The 26064-nt window shown below is 39.2% G+C and overlaps 1 protein-coding gene across 1 annotated transcript in view; it reads left to right on the forward strand.

Moving 5' to 3' along the window:
- Nucleotides 1–12311, forward strand: part of LOC143032397 (uncharacterized) — a 59432-nt gene extending 47121 nt beyond the window's left edge. Inside the window, exons 2-7 of the mRNA XM_076197110.1 lie at nt 1083–1400; nt 3404–3842; nt 4344–4494; nt 5452–5630; nt 8118–8620; nt 10963–12311. Coding sequence (XP_076053225.1) covers nt 1092–1400; nt 3404–3842; nt 4344–4494; nt 5452–5630; nt 8118–8620; nt 10963–11436 — 2055 coding nt within the window. The 5' untranslated portion in view covers nt 1083–1091 and the 3' untranslated portion in view covers nt 11437–12311. The remainder of the gene's footprint in view (nt 1–1082; nt 1401–3403; nt 3843–4343; nt 4495–5451; nt 5631–8117; nt 8621–10962) is intronic.
- The last annotated feature ends 13753 nt before the right edge of the window (nt 12312–26064 follow it).

Below are 26064 nucleotides of genomic sequence, written 5' to 3' on the forward strand. Positions count from 1 at the left end.
CGTCCGCTCGAAATGCTGAGTTCACATTTTAACAACTCAGCATACCGCCCGGGCGCACACACACAGCGGACGCACACGAACTCACGAACACAGACACCAGTGGATGCCATTAGGCTCGACCCACATAACACACGGAAACATTATATATTAACGAACCACCCCCCTGGATATGTGTACATACCAAGTTCTAAAACAAATATAGTAGGTAATTAGTAGGTCGCCCCAGCCATGTGGGACGACGGACTTTCAAGGTGAAATTGTTAAACAAAAGGATGAAAGGCACCTCAAGAAAGTGCTGAGCTCGTCACTTCCGGCGACAAAAACCGAGTGCAGAGCTCCAGGAGCTTTCGGTTGGTGACGTGCCCTAGTGATGAATTGTGTACAAACTGTGTAATTGAGTGTTTAAGACATTTATAAATAAACCAGAAAAACTCTAAAGTGTGTAGCAAGTATCCCCCCCGCAGACCTCGTAGCGACCTCGCTACATGTATTGTGTGTAAGTGGCCTGCAGTGTGTATTTAGATTTAGATAAAACTTTTGACAAGGCACTTTACAGAAAAAGATAATGCGGAACTTGGGGTACATAGGATGAATCAAAGGGAGTATCCTGCAATGGATTAAGGATATCCCGAAAGGGATATCCATGAAGGATATGGTGCTGGATTAAGATGTGAAATATAAAATATGAAGACAACATCGCAAGAAATGTGAGGAAATGGAATGTTTGAAAGACATTCAGAAATAGAGTTTTCCACACAGATGCATTAATCTGTGGAATAAATTAGAAGAAATGGCCCCTGTGGACAACATTTATTGATCTAAACAAATAGGAAGCACAGAGACAGAACACCATGAGCGTAGATCCTTCCATATACACTATAACTAGGTAAATACACACATACACATGGTCATACACCCACACACCCACACACATGCACACACACGTAATACGTAACCACTATTTCAAGGCTTCAATGATAAAGCGAAGTCAGATAAAAAAAAAAAAAAAAAAAAAAAATCCCATCATGTCGAACCTTTCTTTCAGCCCACAACCAAAATTTTAATGCTATTTCTTTTTCCAGGTTTCTAGAATGGCCTTCCATAATGCCATCTGCTTCCTTCTGCCCCTTCTTCTGGTCGTGACGCAGAGCCTCGTTTCAGCAGGGGTAAAAAAACAGGCCGAGAACCCTGCAGGCCAGTCCGAGTACCCTGTAGGACAGGCCAAGAACCCTGCAGAACAGACCGACAACCCTGCAGGACAACAACAAAAATCCTACGCAGGCTGGCGAGTCCTTCGGCTCCACCCGGAACCAAACGAGCTCGAGGTTCTGCTGGCGCATCTTGAGGCTCTTCAGAACGTCACTGTGTGGAAAGTCCTCGGGGACGTGGCCGAACCCAAGGTGGGTGAAGGTCGAACTGTAGGAGTGGAATTGGAAGGTGAATGTCAGGAGGGACGTTTTCGATTTAGAAGGAGGTCTCAAAGGACTATGGAATACGAATTACCTATAGGGCAAACCACTCGCTCACACGGGTTCGGTTCTTACATGGAAGGGGAAAAGAAAACTACAGAAAAATGAAATGATAGTCGTGTATAAAAGGGGGCCATTGCCACTGAACGCTTTAAGGGTCTCAATGAAAGGGTGTGTGGAGAGGAGATTCATTTAAGTGGGTTCTCCGTTATTGAGTAACACTTTTTCTTTTATTCTCTCTCTCACAACGGTATTTCATTCAGTTTTATGACACCCGCAGGGGTAAGGGGATTATGCACTATCTCTATCAACCCATAAGTAACGGGTGGTGCAATAGGAAGCGTGCTGGTTTCGCATTAGCTTCGTTGTGGGTTTAAACCCCACACTCCTCCCCGATTCCCAGCAATAACTGTTTCCTGTTCCAAGTCGACAGTCTCCTTCATCTTTAATCTTGTCTTATGATCTTTGCATCGCCTGCAAACCTATTAATGTAGCTTGTCGCACCATCCATCGTGTCATCTCTGTTTATCCAAAACGTAACAGGTGCCAGAACCATCCCTTGTGGGACTCCATTTGTCATTGTCTCCATCCTAACACATTGTACTTCATTACCGTTCTCGGTTCTATTCCAATATCACGCAAACACATTTTTTTTTTAATATCTATGTTTTCCTTTGGAATGGTTACGTTAGGCCAAGTTAGGTTATGGTTGGTTAGATTAAATCAAGAGCTATTGGACAACGAAGTTCCATGTTAGAGACCCGTGCTTGCGTGATTCTGGAATTTTACGTACTTATGTATCGGTCTTCTGTGGCAATTGTAGCCACCTTATGTAGTCTCACTGCCCTCCAGAAGATGCCTTCCTCCCGGAGACACAGCATTCATCTTTCTTCATCCCTTACAAATGCAAATTACAAATGCGGAGCATGCCGACAGGAGACCTTTCAATCCATATCTAGGTCAGATGCGAAAAAAATCATAATAATGATAAATAAATAGGTATAGTTAAATAATAAACAAACAGATAAATAGTAAATAATAATAAATTGACATATAACTAATAATAAATGAGAATCAAACAAATAATAATAAAGAGACAGACAAATAATAACAAACAAATGAACAAATAATATAAAATGAATGACAGGTATTACAGCATCTTGCTTAGGTGTTTATCTAAATGATTTTTAAAGCTTCGAAATGAACTACATTGCACTGCCTCTCCAGGAAGTTTATTCCATTCATTAACTACACGGTTGGTGAAGTTGTTTCTATCCACTTTCAAATTAAATCTATTTCCAGACAGTTTGAGACCATCGTTTCTTCTTTGATTCTCATTCAGTGTGAACATTTTGTCACTTTTGATGTTGTCAGTTCCATTTAGAAACTTAAAGACCTGTATCAAGTCACCTCGGAGTCTACGCTTTTTTAAGGAAAACAGATTGATATATTTTAGTCGATTTTTGTATGATGCAACCCTATGGACTGGCACTCAATCCCTAGAAACACTCGAGCTCCAACTAAAAGGTTAGGTTAGGTTAGGTTGGGTCAAGTTGGGTTAGGTTAGGTTGGGTTAAGTTGGGTTAGGTTAGGTTAGTTATGGTTGGGATTTAGGTTAGGTTAGTTTTGGTTGGGATTTAGGTTAGGTTAAGTTAGGAGGTTAGGTTAGGTTAGGTTAGGAGGGAAACTAAGGCTCGTTTCATACGTATCGACTTTTCGCCGTGCGTCGTCCACGACACAACGTCCTGCTCTCAAATAAGCACTGGTGTCTACGCTTTCACACGTGGTCGTGACGTGTGAAAGCGTCCGTAGAAACCTATAGTTATTTGAGAGCACGACGTCGCGTCGTGGACAGCGCACGGCAAAAAGTTAATCCGTGTGAAACGATCCTAAGACTACAAATTAGTTGATTAACTTCCTCCTTCCTTCAACAGGTGGACGTCTTCGTCGGTCCTGACGTGCCCTTAGTTGACGTCATCAGCAGAAAGTTTAAGGACAAGACAGAGGCCAGAGACGATCACTGGCGAGACGGAAGCAGAATCCAAGACCATGAAGAAGGTGGGCGACATCGAATTCATAAGTCAAAAGATCTTAAGGAGGCTGAGAGGTCCTCTTCAGAAAACAAACACTTCGACCACTGGAAGCGACGGGGTGAATCGACTACGAAGCCCAGTGGCCACAGGGAGGGTGGGAGTAACGGAAAGCGGCTGAAAAGAAAAAGGAAAATGAAGGAGAAGATGTGGAGGAAAAGATCTTTCGACTTCATCCGGTTTGACACGATGATCCCCGACATGGGCAGTCTCATCCACGAAGAATTATTGAAGCTCATGGGCTCTCAGCCAATCAAATCTGTCGTTCCGCTCACAGGCAACGGTGAGTTTCTTTCCATGCATATCTTAAATTTCTGTTCAAAATAATTAGTGCTTGTAGTACACGTCTACAATGCCGCGCGGTAGCCCAGTGGGTACCGTCTTGTACTCATGAACGTGTGGTCTTGAGTTCGAGCCCTGGGACACGCTATGGGGTTTTTGCAGTGGTTCCCGACAGCCCTGGCCAGACGGGAAGGGAACCCAACGTCGGCAAAAAAAAAAAAAAAAAAAAAATCTTGCCACAACTGACAGGGCTTTACCAGATACTGTGTGAGAGAGGGATGGTGAATTTTTTAAATACACATGCACATACTAACCTCGACACACAAACAAGTCCTGATATGAAGACACTAGCACTATCATCACCTCTCCGAGGATACGCTTTCAATGTCCATCGTTTTAGTTGGTTTCTCCCAGCCACCAACGCGTTATGGAACTGCCTAGTGTAGGCCTTATTGTCTCCTGCCGTCTCCTTCATTCATATGTTCTTGTGATTCCTCCGCAGAGGACTTGGACTGGCGTGGCTTCTACAGATACCGCAGCATAATCAGGTTCTTGCAGGACATGATGAATAAGTTCCCCAAGAGGGTGAAGACGCTTGCCCTCGGGTATACAGTCGAGGGGCGGCCCATCTACGCCGCTGTTGTTGGATGGAGGTACGTATGTTGGGTGCGAGGGGACGGGGCGAATCAAGTTAGTTCGCGCGGAGGAACACCTTGTTTTTCGTTCCTCACCCGACCTCGTCAGGATCGCTTCGCACGCATCGACTTTTCGCCGTGCGCCGCAAAACGACACGACGTCGTGCTTTCAAATAACAATGCGTATCTATCGACATTTTCACACGTCGTGACGACGACCACACGTGAAAGCGTCCATAGACACCAACGATTATTTAAGAGCACGGAGTCGTTTCGTGGACGGCGCACGGCGAAAAGTCGATACATGTGAAAGGAGCACTAGGGACCGAAAGGTCTCCTTTGGGCATTTTGTTTCAGCGTTGATAATCGAGTGGGAGTTCGGTGATGGTTCTGATTGTCAACGGTGACCTGGAGATTCGGGGACAGGGATCTGCAACTTTGTATAGTCTTCTTCAGTCCGGTCACAGTTATCACTTTCCTGAGCCACGATATAAGTCCTAATAAATATCCCTGAGAAGTGCTCAGTGTCAATAGCCACATTCTTGAAGAAGAAGAAAAAATTAAACGCGGTACGGAAGAGGAGGAACATTCTTGAAGAAAAAAAAAGAAAAAAGAAATTTTGTGCGGTACGAAAGGAGTTAATCCCCCCAAAAATCACGCACGGTACGGAAGGGGTTAAGGAACATTATTAAAGAAAAGAAAAAGAAAAAAAAGAGAGAAGAAGAAGAAGAAGAAGAAAAGAATTACACGAGGTACGGAAAGGCTAAGGAAAATTCCTGAAAAAAGAGGAATTACACGCGGTACGAAAGGGTTGAAGAAGAAAGTACATGAAAGTACTTCAAGGTGCTTAAAAAAAAGTAACATTCCTTTCAGACACCTTTTCAGTCTCCCACCACCATTTGTTGTTGTCACAAAAAAAAAAAAAACCTTCGAACTGATTTCGACTCCTAATTTTACATTCTTGGTCCCTTGCAGAGCCAAACGGATCGCGAGAATCTTCAAGAAGAGCAAACGCCTCCGGCGACATCAGGACAGACTCTCTGAGGAGGACGAAGCAGAGAAGAGGGAGGAGTCGACCAGGAAACACGAGAAGCTCAAGGAATCACTCAAGTCCGACCTCAAGTTTTTGAATAACATCATCGTAATAGAAGCGGGTACGTGTGTATATATATATATATATATATAATATATATGATATATATATATATATATATATATATATATATATATACAGTATACTGTATGTATATATATATATATATACATATAGTGTGTGTGTGTGTGTTTGTATGTGTGTGAAGCAGATGCATTACCTTACATGTTTTATACATTGCAAAGTTTGTACGTTTCACTAAAATGGCTTATCTTTCCATGTGATGACCACATTCTTTTGTTTTATTCCTACAATCTCTCTCTCTCTCTCTCTCTCTCTCTCTCTTCCCCCATTCACACACGCACACCTTCAACTGCCATTCAGGTCTCAAATTCAGTACCCTGAAATAAGTCTGTGAAGCACCAGACGATTTCATTCATCTTTGAGGAATGATGATTCAACTCTGAAGGAAGTTTTCGGTCGATTTCAATCCCGTTCTGGCCCGAGTTCCCTTCGGCTACAAAATAACAATATTAACAACAACAATGATAATAATAACAATATAGCATGACACAGCACATCCACAGCAAGGCCGTTTCATATAATCAACAATAATAACAATAAACATAATAATTGTAATAACAATGCTGCTGTTGCTGATAATAATAATAATAATAATAATAATAATAATAATAATAATAATAATAATAATAATAATAATAATAATAATAATAATAATAATAATAATAATAATAATAACAATAATAACTAATTCAAATCTGTTGGTGTTAACCAGATCAAAATATGTAATGCATGCCACATTGTCAGGAAGTTTGAGTCTTGGCCCATTCTTACCTAAGGACTCCATTAAACTGAATGAAATCGTCTGGACTCAGACTTTTCAAACTACATGATGGAAGGGAGCCGGTGATTAAGAGATATAGTTCTTAACTCATTCAGATTAGGGGTTGCCTCTAGGCTAAATACATGTCTTGAGTTGGCCAGAAGAAAATATTTGAAGTTCACCATGGCAGAATAAGGACTGCCCCCATGTTCTGTCTGCTAAATTTAGTCAGACTCCTGTCCTTCAACCCTTAGCAACCAGGGGCCGTATACACAAAACTTGTTAGCACTAACAAATAGCTGTTAAGGGTAACAAATTCCTGTTAAGGCTAACATTTAGCTGTTAAGCACTAACAGTGATACAGAAAACTTGTTAGGGCCTTAAAAGTACTGTTAAGATAAAAGTGCTAAGGAGGACTATTAAGCTCTTTACAAGTTCCTGTTAGTAGAGAAGATGGCGGAGCAACAACTAAAAAGATGACTGCGAGTTTATCGACAGCGACGGGACATATTTAACGAGTACAATGACGACGAACTCATCAAACGCTTCAGAATGAACCGTGCTGGTATAATAAAAATGGCTGATTTAGTGAGGGACAAACTTCAATCCCGAACAGAACGGAATCGACCACTGAGTCCTGAGACGAAGGTGGCAATTACCCTATGATATTTAGCCACAGGTAAAATGCAGCAGTGACGAATTTGGGACCTCGCAAGCATCAATCAGCCGTGTCATTACTCAAACAATTGATGCACTATCAGAACCAGATATTGTAACTCAGTTTGTAAAATTCCTATTGACTCGCCAAGAAGTGCAAGTAAAACAAGCAGAGTTCATGGAAAACTGTAGGTTTCCCGGTGTTGTGGGTACCATAGATGGCACAAACATTAGAATTGGGGCTCCAAGTGTCGATGAACATTTATATGTAAACAAAAAACAATACCATAGCATCAACGTGCTTTGTCATGCCTCCCTCTTATCCTTGTGGTTTAAACTTGGCTTGAATCGCCCATTTATTATTATTTTTTCTCCATAATCACGTTGATCAAGAGGAGTGTTTCCTCTTGTGACCAGTTTGGCTTCCTTTTCTTTTTCTGTGTTTCTTCTGCCATGTCTATGTCCTCTGAAATTATTGTTGAGTCTTCTGTCGGAAGATTTGTCTGTGGCACGGCCACCTGTACAATGCGCCTTCGTCCAAAAATATCTGTCGTTGGTTAATAAGTACTTCTAAAAACCCATACATACGATATCTATGTGCTATCATGATACTTTATTAATAAATTCTGAACAACTGCATTAATAACACTGTTTTATGTGTGCAATTTTTGATAATACGTCCATTTACATGTTCATACGCTGCTAACTTCAGCGCTGTTTAGCGGTACTTGACAAACAAACTGTTTGCTAGCTAACAGTTGTTAGTTAAGCATTGGTGTATAACTTTTAGTGGTTTTCTGTTAGCTAGCAGAGATTGTTAAGGCTAACAAAAAAGTTTTGTGTATACGGCCCCAGATGGTTAATTTATAATTTTGTTTTGGTTAACGCTGGGTAATTATATTCAGTTTTTTTTTTCAACCTCTGATCACCCAAGGATAAAAAAAAAAAAAAATAAAAAAAAATAAAAAAAACTTGCGGTCCTCGAGGTCGATTCGCCCGCTTTTTTTCTCCCACCTACGCCTTACCATCCGACCATCTCTATTACAGGCTCTCACGCCCGCGAATGGATCACGCCCGCGGTGGCCACATACCTGATCGGGCGCTTGGCCCGTGAGTCCCTCCGGTTCTTGAGAAGGGCCACGTGGATCATCGTCCCGGTGGTCAACCCGGACGGCTACGAGTACTCGCATACCTCCGACCGGCTCTGGAGGAAGAACCGAAGAGTGAACAATCATACCAGCTGTCAGGGGGTCGATCTCAACCGGAACTGGGACCTGGACTGGGACGGGTCCGGGTCGAGCTCGAATCCCTGCGACGAGACCTTCCGGGGGACGAAGGCCTTCTCGGAGCCGGAGACGCGCGCCCTTCGCGACCTTCTCCTGGCCTTCGAGGGCCAGATCGAGCTCTTCGTTACCTTCCACAACTACGGACAGCTCATCCTCTACCCGTGGGGACACAAGAAGAAGGCGTCTCCTGCATGGAGCCGCCTGGAGAACACGGCGAGGAACCTTGCCAGCTACATCAAGAAAGTCGGGACTTCGGACTACTTGGTAGGTGGTCCCGGAGCGAGTTCGAGAAGTTTTTTCGTCTCCCGGAGGTGGTACTATATCCATCAGGAGGTCCAGCCTGAGGGACGGGCACTCGATCTCCGGACTAGGTCCAAGATATATATATATATATATATATATATATATATATATATATATATATATATATATATATATATATATATTCACTTCAACTGTATTTCTTAGACTTTTTCACACATGGAGCCCTGACGACCGGCGACTGCTCTACTCTTCCTTTACCACTTTGAGGCGATGTGACATAGAAACATTCCCACATTGATACAACACATAGGCCTACAACAGGCCAAAATTTCTTCCCAAAGAAGTTTGTGGGAGGTTCCGAGGACCGTTGCCAGCCACTGTGGGGTTGCGGGTTTCCCACTTAGCGAAGCTCGCTGGCCGAGCGGGTTAGGGCGTTGTTACTTACGGCGAAGGTCGAAGGGATGGCGGTTCGAGCCCAGCCACCGGCGAAGTTAAACCAAGGGTACCGTCCTAACCTCCCGATAGGGGAGAGTTTGTGACGTTAAACGAGAGAGAGAGAGAGAGAGAGAGAGAGAGAGAGAGAGAGAGAGAGAGAGAGAGAGAGAGAGAGAGAGAGAGAGAGAGAGAGAGAGAAACTCGAGGCACCGGTTGATCTTTAGTATTGTGCTGAAGAGATGGAGGCAGAGGTAGTATAGGATAGATTCAAGGAGGTTAGCAAAGTTAGGACCGTAGCAGTTCAAAGGGATCAACAATTTCCCAATGGGTGGAGGTTAGTTTAACGCTGCGTGTATCTGGCCCATAGGGGTATTCCTAAAAACCAAGGTTGCAGTGCCATCTCTATAGGTGCCGGAGGTATGTAGAGCCTGGCAAAATCCTGCCATCCCTGTCATGTTTTTATAGTAATATGATTCGGTTTAACGCTGCGAACTCCCTCTATCAGGAGGCTAGGATGGTGCCTCTCATAGAAGACTTGGTTGCAAGGAATTTAATGAACTACGCCCTTGGTCCAACTCGCTAGAAGCAAAGTTCGAATTGCCGTGACCTTGACCTCTGCCGCATGTAGCGACGCTCTAACCCGCTCGTCCAGCGAGCGTCCCATACTAATACAATACTCATATTTTTCTGTTGTCACCAATCAGCACCCATAAGCCATCATGCCCTCATCCTCTCTCCCTTCCTTAATCCACCCTTAAGTCTATTCCATTTTTTAACCACTTTATTGGTCAACCAGTTCTTGCCCATTTCCTTCTTAAACCTTACTACATTAAACTTACGCAGTCAATAGTTCATTTAGGGTTTCCTTATAGTGTTTCCATATAGGGTTTCCTTATGTTGTCGGTTTCCTTATAGTTATATGGAAACCGACAATAGTCTTATAACGCATGAATGTGTGGAACCAGCTTTCGATGTTCGACAACCTTAGATTGTCCCTGTTTACCAAGAGATGGCGCCATAGTCACCACATGCTCCTTTTTTCTTTTCTTTTCTTTTTTCTTTTCTTTTCTTTTCTTTCCTTGCGAGGCTGTCACACGGCCGAACCTCAACCTTGAGAGGGTCCGAAACAGTTCGCACACCAGCGTTGCAGATATGCCCGGCGACTAGAATTATGTTGATATACGAGAAAAATAAAATTGATCTTTTGTGGTACTCTCCATTAGCAAATAAGGATATCGCGAACTCTGGAATCAGAATGTGAGTTCACATTCTAACAACTTTCACAGTCATATGTTAAAAAATATCCGCAGTCCTATATTTATTATCATTAGTATTAATACGAGTATTATTATTATTATCATTACTATTATTAGTATTATTATTATCATTGTTATTATTATTATTACAACTGTTATCATATTTCTATAATAATAATAATTAATTATTGCTATTACTATTATTATTATTATTATTATTATTATTATTATTATTATTAATTATTATTATTATTATTATTATTATTATTATTATTATTATTATTATTATTATTATTATTATTATCATTATTATTATTATCATTATTATTATTATTATCATTATCGTTGTTGTTATTATTATTATTATTGCTATTACTATTATTTTCATTTTTCAATGTGCTGTAAGCCGACTCTCCACATGTGGACTATTCACTAATACTTTCTTTTCCCCCTTCCTCCCTTCCTTCCGCCCCTTCCCCTTCCTTCCTCCCCTTCCTCTTCCTTCCTCCTACCCACTTCAACCCCTTCCTCCCTTACACCACAACCCCTCCCACCCTCCATTCCTGGTTATTATAACACTCCCACCCTTCTCCCATGTTTCCCTCCCCCGCCATCTCTTCCATCCTTCACTTCTACACCACCCGGTTACAGGTCGGACAGAGCTCGCGTCTGCTGTACAGGACGTCGGGTTCTGTGCAGGATTGGGTCCACGCGAACGGCGTGGGTCTGTCCTACACCATCGAACTGCCCGACCAAGGTTCCTATGGATTCCAGGTCCCGACGTCCAAGATCCTTCCCATCGCGATCGAGACGTACAAGGCCTTCCGGTGTATGACCTTCGAGCTTGGGGCCGTCAACGGGAGCAAGGTCACCAATAACTGTACAGACAACTTCTTCGACGAAGAGGAGAGGAGGAGACGGAGGAGAGGAGGGAGGAGGAAAAGGAAGGGCGGTGGTAGAAGGTATACGGCAGGGGTGCATAAGAGAAACTGGGAGGCGCAGAGGCTCGGGAGAGCAGAGAAAGGTAATTATAGAAAAATACCTGCAGGAGGAAGTGCGCATCGGAATTCCGGGTACAATGTTCGTTGGGGGGATATTCACAGAACTCTTGCGGGGCCGTGGTAACCCTGGGTTACCCGACGTTGGGGGAAGGGGACGTCCTGGTTGCCAGAGGTGACGGAAGAGGAGGGCTATGTTAACCTTTCAATTGCGACGACGCCCTGTGGTGAGGTATGTGTAAGATTGTCTACCATTAAAGAAAACCAATTCTGCAGATCACGTCATCATTACAAAGGGAACACTATTCCCGTCTCCAGGTCGGTCCACTGACACCATCGAGGATGATCACCATAAACAGGTCTAGTTCTTTTAATTTATTAATATTTCAGCCGATAGATTACAATAAATGTATGTTTATAGGCGACAAATCCAACGTGTCCTAAATTGTGCAAAATTTCCTGACAGTGCAAAGCAATTCTTGGGCGTAAATTACAGAAGGGCGGCTATGTAATACACAATCATCTTAATTTTTAATGACAAACAATGAACGTCGATCAAGATATAATCAGCTGAGAGGTTATTCCTTGAAATAAACTCTATTTATGTATAATCAAACGTATGTGCAATAAACGCATGCATATTCCCTGTAGTAAAGACAGGTAATAGTTATCGTTGACTAAAGAATACGACGCGCACATATGCGGTTGTGGCTCAGTAGTCAAATCCGCATATGAAAAAAAAAAATCCACCTGAAACCTCAACAGAAAGAGAATAAAGACATTTAGATTGGACAAGACCTCAACGACGCTTGCAACGACGAAGACACTGATGGCAAACTCCAGAAACGACGGCGAGGATGGTAACAAATGAGAGATTCAAACCAAATGACGAAGACCAAGATGGCGACTACGAAGACAGTGGGAACACTATCACTACGCTTGCAGTCACACATGTACACGTTAGTGCCCCATTCATCTCATCTGAATGTAAAATAAACAGATTTATTGGAACTTGAGTATTCTTCTTTCCTGTTCGATACAAACAAATGTTCTCTTTTCTATACACATGCGACCCTCCTCTTGCTCACATAGCCTACCTCCCTCCACAGTCCACATTCTCTAATAACGCATTTTTTGGGTAGGTGTATGTTTGCTAAGCAGAAATCCAAAAGGTCTTCTGGACTTCTACTTAGCAACCTGAATTCAAGGTCAACAAATGTTGTCACTGTTGACCTCAAATCTTGCATTCAACATAGTCTCCCCCCCCCCGTCCTAAAAAAAATGTATATATTTATATATATATATATATATACTATATGCATATATATATATATAAACTAAATGCATATATATATATATATATATGTATATATATATATATGCATATATATATATATATATATATATATATATATATATATGTGTGTGTGTGTGTGTGTGTGTGTGTGTGTGTGTATTTACCTAGTTGTATTTACCTAGTTGTATATTACGGGAAGGGGAGCTATGCTCGTGGGTCCCGTCTTCATTTCTCATTTTATCTAAACAATTTTTAAATTCATGTATTGTTTTTGCACACACCACTTTCTCATCTAACTTGTTCCAACTGTCTATTACTCTGTGTGGAAAGCTGTTCTTTTTCAAATCTCTTCTATAGCTGTCTTTTTTTATTTTCTTTCCGTGTCCTCTTGTATTTCTGTCATCCCATTTTATCAGATTCTCTCTATCAGTAATTTCTATGCCTTCTCCTCTCTCTCTTCTTTGCTCTAGTGTCTGTAGTTCAAGTTTTTGTAGTCTCTCTTCATATGATAGTTTTGAGAGTGTTGGTGCCAGTTTTGTAATTGCTCTTTGTATTCTTTCAAGTTTTTTTATACATTTTTTTGTACTTGGTGACCATATTGTTGCTGCATATTCTAATCTTGGTCTTATCAGGGTGATTAGGATTTTCCTCACCATTTCTTCATCCAGGTATGTAAATGCCACTTTGATTGTTCTTATTAAATTATAAGTTTCTCCAAAAATCTTATTTATATGTTTTTCAGGTGACATATTATTCATAACAATGACTCCCAGGTCCTTTTCATTTTCTACTTTTTTTATTCCCTCTTCTCCCAAATTATATGATCCTGTTATTCTGTTTTTTGCTTTTTCCAAATTCCATTATACTACACTTTTTTGTATTGAACTCCATCTCCCACTTCTTACTCCATTCCTGGTACTTTATTTAGATCTCTCTGTAGTGATTCACAATCTTCTTCAGTTTTCACTCTTTTTCAGTAGTTTTGCATCGTCTGCAAAGAAGCTCATATAGCTTTCAATTCCGTCATCCATATAATTAATATATATGGCAAACATTATTGGGGCCAGGACTGTTACCTGCGGGACACCGCTTATTATTTCATTTCATTTTGAGTGCTGTTTTCTTATCACTACTCTCATTTTTCTTTCTTGCAAAAAGTCTTCCATCCAATTTACTAATTTACCTTGTATTCCTCCTTCAGATTCTAGTTTCTTAAGCAACTTTCTTATGTGGTACTTTGTCAAAAGCTTTTTTTAGGTCTAGAAATGCACAATCAGCCCATCCATCTCTTTCTTGTATTATATCTATTAGCCTTGAATAGAAGCATATTAAATTGGTGACGCATGATCGTCCTTGTCTGAATCCAAATTGCCTTGGATTTAGTACGTTGTTTTTTCAAAGTATTTTACCCATCTATTTTTGATAATTATTTCACAAAAGTTTTGCTATTGTACTTGTTAGAGAGACTGGTCTATAGTTTGGTAGGTTCCTCTTTATTTCCTCCTTTATATATAGGTACTATATTTGCTTTTTTCCAATCTTCTGGAACTTTTCCTTCTTTCAAGGAACTGCTTATTATGCTATGTATTTTGTCTGCCAGTTCATTCCTGCATTCTTTCAGAATCCAGTTTGCTATTTCATCTGGTCCATGTGATTTTCTGACATCAAGATTACTCAATTGTATCAATATTTCATTCTTTGATACTTCTATTTTTTCTATAGGGGGACTTTCTCTTTCCATTCAATCTCTTCAGGTTGTATGTTCTCCCTTGTAAACACTGATTTAAAATGTTTGTTCATAATTTCCGCCATTTCCATTTCCTCAGTGTATTCAACTCCCCCTTGTCTTAATTTCTCCAAGTCCTGTTTGTTTTTCAGTTTATTGTTTACAAATCTGTAGAATAGTTTTGGTTGATCTTTAAATTTTTCTATGACGTCTTTTTCATATTTTCTCTTTTCCTCTCTGCATGTTTGTACATATTCATTTCTATAACTGGTATATATTTTCCATTTTTCAGGTTTTCTGTCTTTTTTCCATCTGGTCCAGGCTTTGTCTCTTTTATCTTTTAACTCTCTACAACTTTTGTTGTACCAGCATTTTACATATTCTTTTTCTTGTTTTTGTCTTGGGACATACTTTTCCACTCCTTTTTTGTAAATTTTTGTCAAAATATTCCATTTCTTTTCCACTGATGTTTCTTCTTTGTATATTTCTTCCCAGTTTTTTCTTGTTTGAAAGAATTCTCTTATTTTATCAAAGTTTGGTTTTTTCATACATCATTCTTCCTTTTCCTATATTGTTCATTTCTTTTGATATATTTTTCTTCATTAAGTTCCAGTTCAATCAATATGTGGTCACTTTTACCTATTGGTGTTTTATATTCAATCTTGTCCACTATTCTAGGTTCAGATGTAATTATTAAGTCTAGTCTCGATGGTTCTTCTTCATTTCTATACCTAGTGTTCTCCTGTATCCATTGTGTCATTGTGTGGTCAATAATCATCTCAAGTAGAGCGTTTCCCCATGAGTCATCTCCACCCTTTACTGTCATTTCTTCCCAGCAGATTTCTTTGCAATTAAAGTCGCCCATCATAACTATTCTTCCTCCATCTTCCATTATTTTTATTTAATGTTATCTTTGTGTCCTCTAACATACTTTTATGTTCACTCTCCTCCCATGAGGCTGTTTTTGGAGGCACATAATTTATCACAAATTTTCTGCTCTTCTTATCTCTGTCTTCCACTTCTATCATAATCATCTCTACTGTATTCTTTCCATATATGACACCTTTCACGTTTATATCCTTCTTAGTCAGGAACATAACTCCACCCCCTTGTTTTTTCTCTCTGTTTCTAATCCAATAATTGTATGCATCATGTCCTACACAGTTGGGTGGTAGTGGGCCTTTTAATTTTGTTTCTACAATTCCCATTATGTCTGGTTCTTTTTCTTTCAAATAATCATTCAGCCCATTCAATCCTGTTATTAATCAATCTATATTTGTGTAAGACACTCTTAGTTTTCTGCCACTTCCATTGTGTTCTCTGTTTCCCTATTGTTTTTCTTTTGTATGTCGAACTTCCTTAGTTTCATGTTCACTACTCTCCAATAGAATCTCTCTTTCTCTGACTCCGTTCTGTTCTCGTTTTTTGCCTTAGCTTCCAGTCTTTTCTGCTTTTCTTCCTCTCTTTCCTCTTTATTCATTCCCCTTTTTATCCATATCTTTTGGTATTGTTCACTTATTGCTAGTTTCCCCTGTTTTGGATAAGATATTCTCTGCCGTTGTTTGTGACTTGAATTTAATCTTAATTGGTCTGGTCTAGACTGTGCAATACTTTCCGAGTCTAAATTAATCTACGATTTGTTTCATAATTTCTGGTTAATCTTCCTGAACTGATTCTAGTAATTGGCTTACTTTTTCATTTTCCTCTTTGATTCTTGTGGTTCTATCTGGGTTATGTTTCTCTTCCATTCCAAATATAATTATACATTTCTATTTGTCAGCTAACTCTCATACTATATTCGAATTCTGACTCATCACTTTAATTAGTGAGTTTTCAGTTTGTTCATTCATTTGCTGTCTGATTATGTCAGGAATGCAACCTTGCTATTTTCCTTGAATTTTTTTCCAACCCTCCTTGTTCTCCATATTATTCTCCTTTAAGACTTTATTCTCATCTTTTACTTCTTTTTAACTGTGTTTTAATTCTTCAATTTCCTTAGTTAAGTTTTTGTTCGCCCTCTCTTGTTCTTCCAATTTTTCAATTCTTCGTATTATACTGTCAACATTACCGAACCTACGCTCCAAGTCCTCGTTCATCTTATCGACCTTCTCTTCTAGTCTTGTCAGTCGGGGGGGGGGTTGTGTCCCCCCCCCCCGCTTTAAATCCCTTGAAAATATTCTCATCACTTTCTACTGTATTGCTCCGATCTATACCGCTAAACTTCACATTCCAATTAGACATGTCGTCATCATCCAGCTCGTCTTGCGGTCGTTTGTCCACCTTTCGGCGGCCCGTCAGGGCCAATTCCTCCACCTCCTCATTACCTTCCATTTCCCCAGCAATCCCTCCCCCTCTCCTCTTTCCTTACTTTCCCACTACCCCACGAGCAATTTCCCCCCACCCTGCAAATACAAAAAGGCACTTCTCTTTGCGTTGGGATCCACAATCTGCACTTTTCTTCAGAACGTTCTTCAAGCCGTCCGTTCGTTGAAAGTGTGTGTGTGTGTGTGTGTGTGTGTGTATGTGTGTGTGTGTGTGTGTATTTACCTAGTTGTATTTACCTATTTGTATTTTACGGGAAGGGGAGCTATGCTCGTGGTGTCCTGTTTTCATATCTCATTTTATCTAAACTATCTTTAAATTCATGTATTGTTTTTGCACACACCACATTCTCATCTAACTTGTTCCAACTGTCTATTACTCTGTGAGGAAAGCCGTTCTTTTTCAAATCTCTTCTATAGCTGTCTTTTTTTATTCTTTTCCCCGTGTCCTCTTGTATTTCTGTCATCCCATTTTATCAGATTCTCTCTATCAGTAATTTCTATGCCTTTCATGATTCTGTAAATAGCTATCAAATCTCCTCTCTCTCTTCTTTGCTCTAGTGTCTGTAGTTCAAGTTTTTGTAGTCTCTCTTCATATGATAGTTTTGAGAGTGTTGGTGCCAGTTTTGTAATTGCTCTTTGTATTCTTTCAAGTTTTTTTTATACATTTTTTTGTACTTGGTGACCATATCGTTGCTGCATATTCCAATCTTGGTCTTATCAGGGTGATTAGGATTTTCCTCACCATTTCTTCATCCATTTATGTAAATGCCACTTTGATTGTTCTTATTAAATTATAAGTTTCTCCAAAAATCTTATTTATATGTTTCTCAGGTGACATATTATTCATAACAATGACTCCCAGGTCCTTCTCATTTTCTACTTTTTTTATTCCTTCTTGTCCCAAATTATATGATCCTGTTATTCTGTTTTTGCTTTTTCCAAATTCCATTATACTACACTTTTTTGTATTGAACTCCATCTCCCACTTCCTACTCCATTCTTGTACTTTATTTAGATCTCTCTGTAGTGATTCACAATCTTCTTCAGTTTTCACTCTTTTCAGTAATTTTGCATCATCTGCAAAGAAGCTCATATAGCTTTCAATTCCTTCATCCATAGCATTAATATATATAGCAAACATTATTGGGGCCAGAACTGTTCCCTGCGGACACCGCTTATTACTTCATTCCATTTTGAGTGCTGATCTCTTATCACTACTCTCATTTTTCTTTCTTGCAAAAAGTCTTCCATCCAATTTAGCAATTTACCTTGTATTCCTCCTTCATATTCTAATTTCTTAAGCAACTTCTTATGTGGTACTTTGTCAAAAGCTTTTTTTAGGTCAAGAAATGCACAATCAGCCCATCCATCTCTTTCTTGTATTATATCTATTAGCCTTGAATAGAAACATATTAAATTGGTGACGCATGATCGTCCTTGTCTAAATCCAAATTGCCTTGGATTTAGTTCGTTGTTTTTTTTCCAAGTATTTTACCCATCTACTTTTGATAATTCTTTCACATATTTTTGCTATTGTACTTGATAGAGAGACTGGTCTATAGTTGGTAGTTTCCTCTTTATTTCCTCCTTTATATATAGATACTATATTTGCTTTTTTCCAATCTTCTGGAACTTTTCCTTCTTTTAAGGAACTGCTTATTATGCTATGTATTTTGTCCTGCCAGTTCATTCCTACATTCTTTCAGAATCCAGTTTGCTATTTCATCGGGCCCATGCGCTTATCTGACATCAAAATTACCCAAGAGTGTCAAAATTACATTCTGTGGAAATTCGAAATCGTCCATAGTGGGGACTGTTTCCTACCAATCAATCTCTTCAGGATGGATCTTTTCCCTTGAAAACAATGATTTAAAATGTTTGTTCATAATTTCTGCCATTTCCATTTCCTCAGTGTATTCAACTCCTCCTTGTCTTAATTTCTCCAAATCTTGTTTGTTTTTCAGTTTATTGTTTACAAATCTGTAGAATAGTTTTGGTTGATCTTTACACTTTTCTATAACATCTTTTTCATATTTTCTTTTTTCCTCTCTGCACTTTTGTACATATTCATTTCTATAACCAGTATATATTTTCCATTTTTCAGGTCTTCTGTCTTTTTTCCATCCGTCCAGGCTTTGTCTCTTTTGTCTTTTAACTCCCTACAACTTTTGTTGTACCAGCATATTACATATTCTTTTTCTTGTTTTTGTCTTGGGACATACTTTTCCACTCCTTCTTTGTAAATTTTTGTGAAAATGTTCCATTCTCTTCCACTGATGTTTCTTCTTTGTATATTTCTTCCCAGTTTACTTTTTGGAAGAATTCTCTTATTTTATCAAAGTTTGTTTTTTCATACATCATTATTACTATTCTATATATTTAATTTATTTTCATATATTTTTCTTCATTAATTTCCATTTCAATCAATACGTGGTCACTTTAACCTATTGGTGTTTTATATTCAATCTTGTCCACTATTCCAGGTTCAGATGTAATTATTAAGTCTAGCCTCGATGGTTCTTCTTCATTTCTATACCTAGTGTTCTCTTGTATCCATTGTGTCATTGAATGGTCAGTAATCATCTCAAGTAGAGCATTTCCCCATGAGTCATCACCACTCTTTGCTGTCATTTCTTCCCAGCAGATTTCTTGGCAATTAAAGTCGCCCATCATAACTATTCTTCCTCCGTTTTCCATTATTTTAGTCAATGCTATCTTTGTGTCCTCTAACATACTTTGATGTTCAGTCTCCTCCCATGAGGCTGTTTTCGGAGGCACATAATTGATCACAAATTTTCTGCTCTTCTTATCTCTGTCTTCCACTTCGATCATAATCAACTCTACTGTAATTCTTTCCATATATGACACCTTTCACGTTTATATCCTTCTTAGTCAGGAACATAAACTCCACCCCCTTGCTTTTTCTCTCTGTTTCTAATCCAATAATGGTATGCATCATGTCCTACACTGTTGGGTGTAGTGGGCCTTTTAATTTTGTTTCTACAATTCCCATTATGTCCGGTTCTTTTTCTTTCAAATAATCATTCAGCTCATTCAATCCTGTAATTAATCCATCTATATTTGTGTAAGACACTCTTAGTTTTCTGCCACTTCCATTGTGTTCTCTGTTTCCCTTATGTTTTTCTTTTGTATGTCGAACTTCCTTAGTTTCATGTTCACGACTCTCCAATAGAATCTCTCTTTCTCTGACTCCGTTCTGTTCTCGTTTTTTGTCTTAGCTTCCAGTCTTTTCTGCTTTTCTTCCTCTCTTTCCTCTTTATTCATTTCTCTTTTTATCCATATCTTTTTGTGTTGTTCACTTGTTGCTAGTTTCCCTGTTTTGGATAAGATATTTCTCTGCCTTTGTTTTTGACTTGAATTTAATCTTAATTGGTGTGGTCTTATCTGTGCTATACTTTCCGAGTATATATTTCTCTTCGATTTGTTTCATAATTCCTGGTTCATCTTCCTGAACTGATTCTAGTAATTGGCTTACTTTTTCATTTTCCTCTTTGATTCTTGTGGCTCTATCTGTGTTGTGTTTCTCTTCCATTCCTAATATAATTATACATTTCTTCTTGGTCTGCTAAATCCCTTACTATATTCTCCTTTTGTCTCATCACTTTAATAACTGAGTCTTCAGTATGTTCTTTCAATTGCTGTTTGACTATGTCAGTGAATGAAATCTTATTTCCTTCTTGGGTTTGCTTCCAATTTTTACATTCTTTAGCTATTTGTTTCTCTGTTTTCTTTACTATTCTTCTTCAATTCCTCATTCTCCCCCTTTACCTCTCTTAACTGTCTTTTGAGTTCTTCCATTTCATCAGTTAAGTTTTTATTCGCCTTTTCCAGTTCTTCCAATCTTTCAACCCTTTTTAAAATGGTGTTCATATGACCTAACCTACTCTCCAGTCCCCGTTCACCTTATCAACCTTCATCTCTAGTCTTGTCAGTCGGGGGGGGTTGAGTCCCCCCCACTCTCTTTAAATCCCTTGAAAATATTCTCATCACTTTCTGCTATATTGCTCCTATCTATACCTCTAATCTTCACATTCCTATTAGACATGTTATCATCCAACTCGTCTTGGGGTCTTTTATCTACCCGGCGGCCCGGCATGGCCATTTCCTCCACCTCCTCATTACCTTCCATTTCCCCAGTAATCCCTCCCCCTCCCCCTTTCCTTACTTTCCCACTACCTCACGAGCAATTTCCCCCCACCCTGCAAATACAAAAAGGCACTTCTCTTTGCGTTGGGATCCACAATCTGCATTTTTCTTCAGAACGTTCTTCAAGCCGTCCGTTCGTTGAAAGTGTGTGTGTTTCTGTGTGTGTGTGTGTGTGTATGTATGTGTGTGTGTGTGTGTGGGTGTGTGTGGTGTATTTACCTAGTTGTATTTTACGGGAAGTGGAGCTATGCTCGTGAGTCCCGTCTTCCATATCTCATTTTAATCTAAACTATTTGTAAATTCAAGTATTGTTTTTGCACACACCACTTTCTCATCTAACTTGTTCCAACTGTCTATTGCTCTGTGAGGAAAGCTGTTCTTTTTCAAATCTCTTATATAGTTGTCTTTTTTTATTTTCTTTCCGTGTCCTCTTGTATTTCTGTCATCCCATTTTATCAGATTCTCTCTATCAGTAATTTCTATGCCTTTCATGATTCTGTAAATAGCTATCAAATCTCCTCTCTCTCTTCTTTCTCTAGTGTCTGTAGTTTAAGTTTTTGTAGTCTCTCTTCATAGGATAGTTTTGATAGTGTTGGTGCTATTTTAGTTATTGATCTTTGTATTCTTTCATGTTTTTTTATACATTTTTTTGTACTTGGTGAACATTTCGTTGCTGCATATTCCATTCTTGGTCTTATCTGGGTGTCTATGATTTTCCTCACCATTTCTTCTTCCAGGTATGCAAATTCCACATTGATTGATCTTATTAAATAATAAGTTTCTCCAAAAATCTTATTTATATGTTTCTCAAGTGACAAATTATTCATAACAATGACTCCCAGGTCCCTCTCATTTTCTACTCTTTTTATTCCTTCTTCTCCCAAATTATATGATCCTGTTTATTCTGTTTTGGCTTTTTCCAAATTCCATTATACTACACTTTTTTGTATTGAACTCCATCTCCCACTTCCTACTCCATTCTTGTACTTTATTTAGATCTCTCGGAAGTGATTCACAATCATCTTCAGTTTTCACTCTTTTCAGTAATTTTGCATCATATGCAAATAACCACAAATAGCTTTCAATTCCTTCATCCATATCATTAATAAATATAGCAAACATTATTGGTGCAAGAACTGTTCCCTGCGGGACACCGCTTATTACTTCATTCCATTTTGAGTGCTGATCTCTTATCACTACTCGCATCTTACTTTCTTGCAAAAAGTCTTCCATCCAATTTAGCAATTTACCTTGTATTCCTCCTTCATATTCTAATTTCTTAAGCAACTTCTTATGTGGTACTTTGTGCCAAATCATTTTATTAGGTCCTAGAAATGCACAATGCAGCCCATCCATCTTTTTCATTGTATTATTATCTATTAGGCCTTGAATAGAAACATATTAAATTTGTGACGCAATGAATCGATCCTTGGTTCCTGAATCCAAATTGGGCCTTGGATTTAGTACGTTGTTTTTTTTGTTTGTGTTTTTCCAAGTATTATTACCCATCTACTGTTTTGGGATAAGTTCTTTGCACCGATAGTATTTTTGCTATTGTACTTGGTTATGAGAGACTGGTCTATAGTTGGTAGGTTTCTGTCTTTATTTCCTCCCTTTATATAATTGGTACTATATTTGGCTTTTTTCCAATCTTCTGGAACTTTTCCTTCTTTTGAATGGAACTGCTTATTAAGCTTATGTATTTTGGTCTGCCAGTTCATTTCTACATGTTGTTTTCTTTGCAGAATCCAGTTGTGCTTATTTTCATCTGGGCCCATGCGATTTTCTGACATCAAAAATTACCCAAGTGGTGTCAATATTTCATTCTTCGTTACTTCTATTGTCTTCCATAGGGGGGACGTTTTTTGCCTTGCCACTCAATGCTCTTTCAGGTTGTATATTTTCCCTTGTAAACACTGATTTAAAATGTGTTGTTCATAATTTCTGCTCTGCATTTTCCCTTTCCTCAGTGGTATTTCCAACGTCCCCCTTGTCTTAGATTTCTCCAAGTCTTGTTTGTTGGGTTTCAGTTTATTGTTTACAAATCTGTAGAATAGTTTTGGTTTGAGATCGTTGTACACTTGTTTCTATTAACATCTTTTTCATATTTTCCTTTGGGTTGTCCCTCTCTGGCACTGTTTGGGACATATTCATTTGCTTATAACCAGTAGATATTTTCCATTTTGTTCAGGTCTGTCTGTCTTTGTTCCATCCGGTCCTTGCTTTGTCTCTTTTGTCTTTTAACTCCCTACAACTTTTGTTGTACCAGCATTTGTTTCATATGCGGTGGCGTGGGGTGTTGGGGGGGCGGGGGGGAACCCCAAGAACGTTGTTTGCCAAAACTGTCCCCGGGTTTTTTGTGCCCCGGTTGTTTTTGGTGTCTTGGGACATACTTTTCCACACCATCTTTGTGTAGAATTGATTTTTGTCAAAATATTCCAGTTTGCTCTTCCACTGATGTTGGTTCTTCTTTGTATATTTCTTCCCAGTTTTCTTGTTGGAAGATATCCCCTTATTTTATCAAAGTTTGTTTGTTTCCATACATCATTCTTCCTTTTCTATATTTGTTTCATTTTGCTGTTGTGATATTATTTTATTCTTCATTAAGTTCCAGTTCAATCATATATGGGGTCCACTTTTAACCTATTGGGTGTTGTTATATTGCAATCTTTGTCCACTATTCTATGTTCAGATGTAAGTTATATAAGTCTGTGCCTGTCGATGGTTCTTCGGCTTGCATTTCTATACCTAGTGTTCTCTTGTATCCATTTGTGTCATTGAATGGTCCAGTAATCATCTCAAAGTGAGAGCATTTTCCCCATGAGTCCATCGACCACTCTTTAACTGTCAGTTTCTTCCCACAGATTTTCTTTTGCAATTAAAGGTCCGCCCATCATAACTATTCTTCCTCCGTCTTTCCATTATTTTTAGTTTAATGCTATCTTTGGTGTCCTCTAACATACTTTTATGTTCATTCTCCTCCCTATCGAGGCTGTTTTCGGAGGCACATGAGTTGATCACAAATTTTTCTTCCGGCTCTTCTTAACTCGGTCATCCACTTCTATCATAATCATCTCTACTGTATTCTTTCCATATATGACACCTTTCACGTTTAATATCCTTCTTTTGTCAGGAACATAACTCCACCCCCCTTGGTTTTTGTCTCTCTGTTTTCTAATTCCAATAATGTGTATGTATCGATGTCCTACACTTTTGGGTGGGTAGTGGGCCTTTTAATTTTTGTTGTCTACAATTCCCATTATGTCCGGTGTCTTTTTCTCCAAATAATCATTCAGTTCATTCAATCCTGTTTTTCAATCCATCTATATTGTGTGTAAGAACACTCTTAGGTTTTTCCTGGCCACTGGTCCATGTGTGTTCGTCTGTTTCCCTTATGTTTTTCTTTAGTATGTCGAACTTGCTTTATTTTCATATTTTCACTTCGCTCCAATAAATCTCTCTTTCCTCTGACTCCGTTTCTTTCCTCGTTTTGGCCTTAGCTTCATACTTTCGTCTGCTTTTCTGCCTCGTCTTTCCCTCCTTATGTCATTTCTCTTTGTTATCCATAACCTTTTTATATAATGATCATTTGTTGCCTAGTTTCCCTTTGGCTTGGGATAGAATTTTTCTCCTGCCGTTGTTTGGGTGACCCTGAATTTAATCTTAATTGGTCTGGTCCTTAGGCGTACTATATGTGTCCGGATAGTGTCTGAATTTTTTCCTAAATTTCCTTTATAATTTCTGGTTCATCTTCCTGGACTAATGTTTAATAAACTGCTTACCCTTTCATTGTTTCATCCTTGATTTCTTTGCGTTCTATCTGGGTTTATGTTTCTCTTCCATTCCTAATATAATTATACATTTCTATTTTGGCCAGCTAATTCTCTTACTATATTCTGCCTTCTTTCTCATCACTTTAATAACCTGAGTCTTCATTATGTTTGCTTTCAAATTGGCTGGTTTGGACTATGACAGTGAATAAAACCTTATTCCCTTCTTGATTATTCTCCAATTTTGAGGCCTTCAGGTAGCTATTTTCTCACTGGTTTTTTCCATTAACTATTCTTCCTGGTCAATTTCTCATTACTGCCTCCTTTAACATTTCCTTAACTGGTCTTTTTAGGTCCCTCTTCTTCTTCAGTTAAGTTGGTCTGTAGCACTTCTCTAGTTGTTTTCCAATCTTTCAATTCTTTGTAGAATGTAGTCCTACATTACCTAACTGTTACGTTCCAAGTCCTCGATCACCTTATCAACTCTCTCCGCTAGTCTTATCAAGTCTCGGGGGGGGGTGTGTTTCCCCCCCACCCTCTTTAAAATCCCTGGACAACATTATCTTCGTCACTTTTTCCTACTGTATTTCTCCTTTGTCTATACTTCTAATCTTTACATTTTTGATGTTGTGGGCCATGTGTTCGTCATCCTGGGGGTCGTTTCATGTTGGATCTTCCGCCCGTCTGCCTGGGCCAAGGTCCTTCCACATCCTCATTATCTTCCATTTCCCCCAGGATATCCCTCCCCCTCTCCCTCTTTCCTTACTAGTTCCCACTACCTCACGAGCAATTCCCCCCCCCCTGCAAATACAAAAAGGGCCACTACTCTTTGCGTTGGTATGCCTCAATCTGCACTTTGTCTTCAGAGCGTCTCGTCAAGCCTGTCCCGTTCGTTTGAAAGTGTGTGTGTGTGTGTGTGTGTGTGGGTGTGTTGGTGTGTGTGAGTGCAAAATAAATGTTTTTGGGTGCAAAAAGTTTCATCGAGTAAACAATTTCTTGTTAAATGCTAAAGCACAAGTGGCGTCAATGATTTTAAGAGAACATTTCTCTTAACTCTCTTGGTATTTTCCCTTTTGTTATTCATAATTCAAATCTCTGTATGAAATAGTTGAAAGGGCCTCAGAATGTTGATCCACTTTCTACCGACTATCAGGGAACAGAATCCCACATCGGGGAAATTGTCCCGGTTGCCCTTTCCGTGCTTAATACGAGAAACAGATTCCGCCACAGTACAAAGGTACCGTCTCCCTGCCGTTTTGACTCGGCCCTGTAGAGACCTTGTTTGTCTCTATGTGTAGGTGAGTAGTTCCCGTAATTACGAGAAGGCCTGTCTTCAGATCGATTGGAAAAACGCTATTCCTCCTTTTTTCCTGTCTCCTGTGATGGGCAGAGGTGAAGGTGGCAAGATCCTGTCTGTTGGGGTTTCGACTCCGAGCTGAAGCCGTATACGTGGCATGTGGAGTCTTCTTTA

Source organism: Oratosquilla oratoria, chromosome 13 (genome assembly GCF_046742065.1).
Source record: "Oratosquilla oratoria isolate Oo_2021 chromosome 13, ASM4674206v1, whole genome shotgun sequence".
NCBI lineage: Eukaryota > Metazoa > Arthropoda > Malacostraca > Stomatopoda > Squillidae > Oratosquilla > Oratosquilla oratoria.